The sequence below is a fragment of the Phaseolus vulgaris genome, chromosome 6 (genome assembly GCF_000499845.2).
Source record: "Phaseolus vulgaris cultivar G19833 chromosome 6, P. vulgaris v2.0, whole genome shotgun sequence".
NCBI classification, from domain to species: Eukaryota; Viridiplantae; Streptophyta; class Magnoliopsida; order Fabales; family Fabaceae; genus Phaseolus; species Phaseolus vulgaris.
Genome location: NC_023754.2, coordinates 21267806 through 21277798, shown reverse-complemented (window position 1 = coordinate 21277798; position 9993 = coordinate 21267806). Strand labels below are relative to the sequence as shown.

General features: G+C 34.0%; 1 protein-coding gene and 1 long non-coding RNA gene across 4 annotated transcripts; one reads left to right on the top strand and one right to left on the bottom strand.

The window, feature by feature from the left end:
• Positions 1-429: 429 nt before the first annotated feature.
• LOC137831808 (uncharacterized) lies at positions 430-4006 on the top strand. The gene is made up of 2 exons (XM_068639628.1): positions 430-713; positions 1462-4006. The coding sequence occupies exon 2, from the start codon at positions 1509-1511 to the stop codon at positions 3789-3791; it is 2283 nt and encodes a 760-aa protein (XP_068495729.1). The 5' UTR covers positions 430-713; positions 1462-1508; the 3' UTR covers positions 3792-4006.
• Positions 4007-4444: 438 nt separating this feature from the next.
• On the bottom strand, positions 4445-9766 carry LOC137831801 (uncharacterized). Of its 3 annotated transcripts, XR_011084482.1 has the most exons (5): positions 9463-9766; positions 9166-9331; positions 8273-9023; positions 5084-5196; positions 4445-4668 (listed from the first exon to the last, which is right to left on the bottom strand). It is a non-coding gene; the product is annotated as an uncharacterized lncRNA (long non-coding RNA). The 3 variants fall into 3 exon arrangements; XR_011084483.1 differs by having other exon boundaries at positions 8273-8388; positions 8750-9766; XR_011084481.1 differs by having other exon boundaries at positions 9166-9766.
• Positions 9767-9993: the final 227 nt, after the last annotated feature.

Below are 9993 nucleotides of genomic sequence, written 5' to 3'. Positions count from 1 at the left end.
ATTATTTATGATGTTAATTTGTTTTCTCACTTTCTATAGATGTATAATTAAACATCTCAAACCAAGAATCAAGAGGTAGAATTACATTCTTAATTTTTGGATATAAAATTTAAAAGACATGTAAAAAAAACTGAAAAAAAGTATTTAATGAGGTGTTAGCACATTATTGCATGAGTTTTCTTTAATTGAATAATAATGACTTAAAATGTTTGTAATAACAAGTGAAGAGTTAGAATGTACTGATAAAGAAAGAATATAATTGAATGAGTTTTAGTGTAGTAATAAGTTTTTGGTATTTAATACATAGTTAAGTAACGGCATAAAACTTTGAATAGAAAAATAAAATGTAAAGTATTGATTAAGATAAATGATTTAGTGAAGATAAATGATTAAGATAAAATGTTGCATATTTGAAGCATAATCTGGAAGTGGGGGCAAAAGAGTAATTAGAAGGAAAGGAAAAGAAAAGAGAAGAGGGTGGTTTCGTTTGACCTAAATACCCTCTGTTGGTGCTTGGTTGAAGGTATGGATTTCCCATGAGGACCCTCTAATTCCCAATCTTCCTCTCTTCTCCTTACCCTTCTTCTTCTAATTCCGATTTTCTCCACTTCCCCGCCATTTTTTCAAATTCCCGTTTCTTCTTTTTTTCGATCAACCCCTTTCCATTCCCACCTAGGGTTCCGTTTTTTTTCTTCCAAGTTTCAATCTTTCAGGTAATTTCACTCTCATTCTCTTCATCGTCAACATATTTATTGCCTTCAATTCTTGGGGGTCGTGCTTTGTAATTTCGACATTTTAATTTTTGTTTAATTATCGCTTTGAATTATGCTGGGATTTTATGTTCCCTTTTAAAGTTTGCCTTTTTTGTTCAAATCTTCACTGGGGGGGTTTTGTTGAAGTTTTTTACGGGTTAGCTTCACTGGAGTCACCACTCTTAACTTGAGCTCAATGCAATTTTTTCTTCAATTTATTTGGATTGCAAAATTGATGTTTTCTCTCTCGGTTTTAAAAGGGGTGGTTTTTATTGTGTACCCTATGATTTCAATTTATTTGTGGGACGGTTTATAAATTAATGAAGTTCGAGTGGCATGTTTATAGTTATTGACAGTGTACTGTACAATCATGGACTTGTATTCTGTAATCCTTATAGTGTAATTGTACTTAACACTTGACATTGTATTATGAAATTTGGGATTTGTAACTTGTGGTAGTTAGGTTATTAAGAGCGGAGAGAGCGTTTTGTACTTTATGCATCCCATCTTTGTAGCCGAGTCTAGTTTGTATGAATTTCATACTGTTACTGGATTTGGTAATGTTGGTGTATCTTCACTCCCTTGCCTCCTTTGAACTGTTTTTTTTCTTCAGTTTTCAGTTTTCAGCGTATCTAGTTGTGTATAACCATTAAGCTTCACATTTGTATGATTTGATCTGACTTGTCTATTGTTATCTGGTTTCTTGCAGCTGGCGTTCTATCCGCAAATTCTCATTGTCGTGATATATAGTGATTCATGTCTTCAATGACTAATCATGATTTGATAATTGGCCAGGGTCATAATTTAGCACTTGGTCATAACCAGCAACTGGTGCTGAACCACAATCACAGTTTGGGTCTCAGTGGGAACCATGATTTGGAATTGGGACAAACTGATGATCAGCATTTGGGTCTGGGGCAAACTCACGATCATGAATTGGGCTTAGGAATTGCCAATGACCATGAATTGGGTTTGGGACTGAACCATGTTGATGGAGATGGTGTTCACAGGTATGGGCATGAAGATGAGCTATCCATGGATCAAAAACCCGAGCATGATGGCCATGAGATGCCCATTCCCACACAAAACCATGAGTTGACCATAACAGAGAACAATGATTTGACTGTTTCAGAAAATCAGGAATTTGATGAGAACATGGCCATGACTATGGTCCAGAACCCAGAAATGAGTATTGAATCTGCTGAAGAAATGGATGTCCATGAATCCCAGCTTATGGTTCCCACATCCCCTGTAATTCAGGCTCGTACATTAGCCATAAGTCCTAATTATGAATTGTCAGTGGGACAAGAATTCCCTGATGTTAAGAGTTGCCGAAGGGCATTAAGGGATACAGCAATCGCTCTGCACTTTGAGATGCAGACTATAAAATCGGATAAGACTCGCTTTACTGCTAAATGCCGAAGTGAAGGATGTCCCTGGCGCATTCATGCAGCAAAACTCCCTGGTGTTCCAACTTTTAGTATTAGGACAATCCATGAGAATCACACATGTGGAGGAATTTCACATCTTGGCCATCAACAAGCCTCAGTGCAATGGGTTGCTACCTCAGTGGAGCAAAGGCTAAGGGAGAACCCTAATTGCAAGCCAAAGGAGATATTGGAAGAGATTCATAGGGTTCATGGCATCACTTTGTCATACAAGCAAGCTTGGAGAGGCAAGGAGCGTATCATGGCTGCAATGCGTGGATCTTTTGAAGAGGGATACCGCTTACTTCCACAATACTGTGAACAGGTGAAACGCACAAATCCAGGCAGTATTGCATCTGTTTATGGAAATCCAACTGATAATTGCTTCCAACGCCTATTCATATCCTTTCAAGCATCAATATATGGTTTTTTAAATACTTGTCGACCACTTTTGGAGCTTGATAGAACATATTTAAAGAGCAAGTATCTAGGTACATTACTTCTAGCCACCGGATTTGATGGTGACGGAGCTCTCTTTCCTTTGGCGTTTGGTGTTGTTGATGAGGAGAATGAGGATAATTGGATGTGGTTTCTGTCTGAACTCCATAACCTGATGGAGACAAACACTGAAAACATGCCAAGGCTCACAATTTTGTCTGACAGGCAGAAGGGAATTGTAGACGGTGTAGAAGCAAATTTTCCCACTGCTTTCCATGGATTTTGTATGCGGCACTTGAGTGACAGCTTTCGCAAGGAGTTTAATAACACAATACTTGTTGATCTTCTATGGCAAGCAGCTCAAGTTCTTACCATACTTGAATTTGAAGCAAAAGTTTTAGAGATTGAAGAAATATCACAAGATGCTGCGTACTGGATTCGAAGAATTCCACCTCATTTGTGGGCTACTGCATACTTCGAGGGGCAAAGTTTTTTTCATTTTGCAGCAAACATAGTTGAATCTTTAAACACATGGATTCTAGATGCATCTGGGCTTCCAATAGTTCAAATGATGGAATGCATAAGAAGACAACTAATGACTTGGTTTAACGAGCGGCGAGAGACCAGTATGCAGTGGACATCAATACTTGTACCTTCAGCTGAGAGAGTTGTCACAGACGCTCTTGATCGTGCAAGGACACACCAGGTACTTCGTGCCACTGATGCTGAATTTGAAGTTATATCACATGAAGGAACAAACACTGTTGATATTAGGACCCGTTGTTGTCAATGTCGTGGGTGGCAGCTGTATGGTTTGCCTTGTGCACATGCTGTGGCTGCTCTTCTCTCTATTAGGCAGAATGTGCAAAGATTCACAGAAAGCTGTTTTACTGTTGCAAACTATAGAAAGACATACTCACAGACCATACACCCAATTCCTGACAAGTCTCTGTGGAAGGAGTTGTCTGAGGTTGAGGGGGTTGTGGGGGTGTCTGATGTTGATCAACTTCAACTTCAACTTACTATTAACCCTCCTAAGTCACTCCGGCCCCCAGGTCGACCCAGAAAGAAACGGGTCCGAGCAGAAGACCGTGGCCGCGTAAAACGGGTTGTGCATTGCAGTCGTTGCAATCAAACAGGTCATTTCAGAACCACATGTGCAGCTCCCATCTAAGTCTCCCCTTACACCTTAGTTTTTCATTATTTATTACTTAGGCTTTTCTAGCTTAGACCCTCCACCAATTTTTCTCTCTTTTTTTTTATTTTCTTTACATTAATGTGAATTAATGTTTCAGCTGTTGTGTATCTATAGTCAATTAATTTCATTGTTTCGGTGCGCATACAAAACTTCAATACATCCTTATTTCAAAGCTAATATTCTTAGCTTCACTCCAATGATTCCAGAAATCCAACCTTTGTATTGATTTAAATTGAAACTTAGTTTCTGGCCAAATGTAAGTAAACTTATTACTTTTTAAGAAAATTCAAACTTATCACCATTTTAAGTTTCTGAACGAATGTAAGTATTTATATTTTTTCACGTCAAATTTATAAAACGACGCTAATCTTCTTAAGACATACGGCCGAATACAATGAAATTGATCCATGCTCGGAAAAGAAAATAGCCCCAAATTATTTTTTACAATAATTACTACTGAAGATTTTAAGAAGTATTTGTTATTTTTTAATAGAATCCCTTTATTAATCTTAAACACTTGGATAAATTTATAATTACATTTTCAATTTAGAATAATGATTTTTTGTTACATGATTATTTTGCCATTTTGTAGTTAATTTTCTTCAGTATGTGAGGCGGATAGTTTGACATGTATGAAAATGAGAATCGATTTATCTGTTACAAAAACTAGGAAAAATACCTTACAGAGAGAGGAGAAAACTGTATAAATGTAATTATTATTAAGACAACAGGCTAAACGTAAAGCAAGGTTCCTTGCTAACAATGGATAAGAATTGTATCCTTGCTCTGCAGCAGTACCACCTGCTTGCGGCTGTGCTGGTGCTCCACCGGCTGCAGCTTCAGCCATAAAATTCTGCACCACATTCATTAACCGTAATGCTTGATTACCATGCATACTAATCACGGTAGGGAAAGTGCATGTTTGGTTTAACAAGCATCAAATTCAGAAAACCCTCAGCCTCTCATAGAAACAAAAGATTGAAAATTAAATGAGAAGCTGAATAGGAAGGTTGCAAGAAAAATTAGAAATTTACTCCCAATTTTTTATTCAGATGATACTTTGATGGGTAACTGTAATTTTGAAATTCAACTAGCTTTAGTTTTCTCCATTTTTAGTTATAAATCTTGATGAAATTCAAAATGCAATGAATATTTTAGGTCTCTCAAATGAACACTGCAAAAAGCTGTTCACTAAAAAAAAAAATCATACTACTAATAAGATAGAAATCTAACTGAAAAAAATATTTACAAGACATGCAGCATCTTACGGATTGAATTTTTTAAAGTTGATTAAAAGACCAAGATCACTGAGCTGTTTGGACTTGAGAAGCAGTTCCACTGATTTCAACTGTCATCTCCCCCAATATCGATTTCAACCACCCTGTCATCTCGAAGAGCAAACTTTGGGAGGTTAGCAACAACAGAATGTCAAACAGCCCACCAACGTGCCAAAATACAAAGATTGGAAAAGAGTTTCAGATTTTCAGTAATACTATATTTGAAAGCATAAATCAGAACATAGTAACAGATATTATTTTCTCCATAATTCATTCATATCACTCCAGTAAATTGTTCCTGTAATAATTAATTTTCAGTTAAGAAAGGATAGACAATGAAGATTACAGAATGTTTCAAAACTACAATTAGATTGTAGTGATGTTGAATAGAATATAAAAAAAGATCAAGATTATTGTCCTGCCAAATGAATTAGTAAATGAATAATTTTGTTTTTTCTTTCTAACAAATGATTTAAATGGTGGTGAGAGGAGTTAGTGATACATATATGATTGCTTTCATGATATCAGTAATATGAAAAATTATATATCATGTTACTAAGTGAGCTATCTCTTTCTCAATCTAAAAAATATGGCAACACTTATCTTAAACCCTAAACATAAAGCTAGATACATATAAAAGAAATAATAATAAAATAACATTACATTTTAACATTCCTGAAGTTGGAGCATATAAGTTATATGCACAAATCTTGAAACATATAAATTGAATCCTAGGTCGTCTTAGATATTTAGTTAGAATATCCGCAAATTGTTTATTAAAATTGACAAACTCACTAATAAGATCCATGGAGAGCAATTTCTCTCTAACAAAATGACAATTAATCTATATATGTTTCTCATGAAACACAGGATTGGAGGCAATGAGAGCTTCTTGATCGTCACAATACAAATTCATCTACTTATTTTTACAAAATTTTAACTCTTGAAAGAGTTGTTTAATCCACACAACACAAGTTCACATGTAGCTAAAGTCATAGATCCATATTCAGTTTCTACACTAGACCGGACAACAACAATTTGTTTCATGTTTTTCCAATATTTAAGATTCCCCCAAAGAATATGCAATATCTTGTGCTAGATCTCTTGTCAATGGGACAGTTAGCCCAATTTGCATTACAATACCCTAAGACTTGTGTATTTCCCCAGTATGTCCTAAGGTCCCTTCTATATAGTTGAGGATGTGAATCAAAACATGCCACTGATCTCCTAGGATCCCCTTTACATATCTGAGAGTGTGAATCACAACATTCCATTGATCAATGTGAGGGTTCTGCATAAATTGACTCACAACTCCCAGTGGATAAGAAAGTTCAGGTCTTCTTATAGTGAGATAAATGAGTTTTTCCACCAATCTCCTATACCTATCTCGGTCTGAAAAGGGTTCACCTTGGTCTCTTATTAATTTCTAATTTGAATCCATAGAATTGCTAATAGGCTTGCAATTTGTTAGGCTTGTCACCTCCAAAATATCAATAGCATATAAAGTCATCGATGTATTTTACAAACTAAATCAGACTTCCCCTGAGCAACAACCATGGTTGAAACAATACAAGATTCAGAAAATCACCTCTTCGATACATTACTTATATCTCTATTCAACTACCATGTTTCAGATGACTATGTGTCAACTTGATATATATATATATATATTACATAATAATAATATTAATTAATAAAAAGATAGAAATAAATAAATTAATTTTGTTTTATTATTATTATTTAAATATTATAAATTTGTAAGTTTATATTTTATATCTCTTAAAAATTATTCATAAAACTCAAATTCACACACTTATTACTGATAAGTTTTGCTTAAATTTTGGAGAGAAAAAAATAGATGCATGTGACTAAAAAAGACAAGTGATAATGTGTAAGATTTTAGGAGGTAACTAAACTTTCAGGAGGAAGTTTGAAATGATTTGGACAGCTTTTTAATCAGCAGAATTTCTCACATGACTTACAAGGAGACACTGATAATGTAATGTAAGTTTCAAGGTATACATGCTTCAAAGAATACTTTCTTATCCTCCAAATACGGGCAGTTGACACAGACATTAAATTCACGTACTTATTACTAAAAACTCATTGCTTAAATTTTAAAATAAAAGAGAAATGAACTACTTCCATATGACTAAAACAGATAAGTGATAACATGTTCCATTTTAGAATGTAACTAATTTTCAGGAGAATGTTTGGAATGATTTTGGACAGCTTTTAATCAGAGCATAGTTTCTCACATATCTCACAAGATGGTCCATGAAGAACCTATTAAATGAAGAATGTTCTATGGAGAACAAGAAAAAAGGCATTTCCTCGAAGGTAACATCAACATATATATAATACCTTTTAGTTATCGGAGAATAACATTTATATCCTTTCTGAAAGTGAGAATATCCCAAAAAGACATACTTAATAGCTTTTATAGAAAGCTTGTCAAGATCTAGAGAAACATTATGAACAAAACAAATATATCCAAACACATGGAGAGACATGATCTAGAGGCTTTAGGAAAAATTAAAGAGTAAGGAACTTTATTTTCAAGGAGGAAGAACACATCCTATTCATCAGAAAAAAAACAATGAGGACTGTATGATGAACATGAACATTAGTATTGAGCGTTAGAGAGGGAACAATTTCAATAAGATATCTATTCTTCCTCTCTGTATAATATTTTAGTGTAGAGTATGAGAATTTGTTGACTTATGTAAAATTTCAGAAGATAAGAATGAAGAAAACACAAGAAAAAAATACTCCTTAGCATTATCACTTTTAAGAATTTTTATTATCTTTCCAATTCTTAATTTCATTGAAGAGATAAATATGAATAAAATTCACACATGTCTTTCATTAAATAAACCCAAGTACTTTGAGAGAATTCATCAATGAAGTTTATAAAATAATTAAAATCAAAGGAAGTGACACCCTTATCCTCAAATATTTCATAATAAATATTAGAAAAAATAGAATTACAATGTCTATCAGACTTTTAAGGAAAGAAAGATCTAACATGTTTACCTAATTGAAAAGATTCACGATCTAAAGCTTGAACTTGTTTGATTGAGACCAGTAACCATTATATTCAATTTTCATATGAAAAATAAAAGCATAATTCCAAAAACAAATAGTTAATACATGACAAAGAAATCACAGTTTTTTTACCTCTGTCTCCTCCTTGAAAGGGGCAATCAAGCCAAGCGGTGCAAAGCTGGGAATGCTGAAATTTGAAACCCATGGTGACGATACATGTCCTTTTCTCTGTTCTCAAGTATCGAAACCTGATAGAGCATAAACAAATTACTCATAAGTCTAGCAATGTCTAATCAGATATAGAAAAATGTATAATATACTTTTATCACAATAAACAATTTGGTCATGTCTTCAAGTTCTTCAGAATCATAATCCTGACAACAAATGTCATAAAATCAAAAACTGAACAGACGTGTAATAATAGAAGTGTTGAACTAAATTTTTTATCTTCAGATATGGATCCATGTTGTTGATTGGATAGTATAGATCACCGGTCCCCGAACTAAACAACTCAAATCCTACTTATTCATGTAATCAATATAAGCTGCAAGAGAAAATGACATAACAGAGAAAAAGAATGAGGCAAAATATGGATAAATAGATGAATACGTTCATCCTCATCATCATAACGTTCCATGTGCAGGTCCTTCAAGGCATGGATTATGTTGTCAGATACTACACCACCACATCTTCATCTTTATTCGTAGTCTCACTCACCTGATTGGAGAGGGATAAATTCTTCAAGATCTTCTTGGAGAGAATGATCAAGAACCAAGGGTACTGATTTTGATACTCCTTTTGGTATCCATGAAATTGCCGAAATCATTGTTCTCTAATACTTCTCTTTGCCGTCCCAAAAATTCTGGCAACCAACCGTTGTAAACTTCCGAGAACAAAGAATACTAACATATATCAGAAGCAGATGGTTGGACTTAAAATATGTGAAAAGTGGAAGGATACTTACTCTGATAAAAGTTACTTGAAAAAATCAAAGAAAACAAGAGGTGGTGAAAATGGAAAAATACCTGTTGATTTCAGATGAGAGAGAAGGTGCATTAATGCTGAATGCCTGCGGTATCAAAAGAGAAATATTCTGGCTCCTTGCATTTATACCTTGAATCGAGTAGAGACTCCTAGCCTATGAGTCCCATCTCGTCGATGCCTTACCACTCTGAAATTTGTTCAAATTTTCTAAAACAAAGATTAAAAATATTATGAGTTAACTATAATTTGTAATACATTTTTTCTCAAACCAAACCTCTCAAATTTTGTATACAATAAACTGCAGTACAGTAAAGTAAAATGATAGTGATTAAATATACATTTAGGGTTCTTCTCATCTCACTTTATGTTTTGTCTCTTTTATTCTCGCATTCACTTTTTCTCTCTCACACTCACGCAACCTCACACCACTCCGACGCACTCTCATTCACTCTTTCCCTCTCCATCACGCACAACACACATTCATCTTTTCCAGATCACTCACTTTTTCACTCTCTCAATTTCCCTACAAAAATACTTTACCTACTCTTCAAGAAAAAAAATTGAAAATCACTCCACAGATAAAAGTTGGTCTGTTTGACTTAGCTGTAACCTCTTCACTAAAATTATGTACTCTGTTTTAGTCTTACTTTTTCTTATCTGTTACTATTAAAGAATACGGGTAGAGTTATATAGAATATATTAAAATATTAATTGAGTGTCTTTTTATTATCAATTGTTTCTCTTTATATAATAGAATAATTATAAAATAATTGAGTGTGTCTTTTCTAATTATCAATTGTTTCTTTTTATAAAGATGAATAATTTTTATTTTGTTTTTGTGTATTATGATTTTCTTTCTCTTTTTAGTT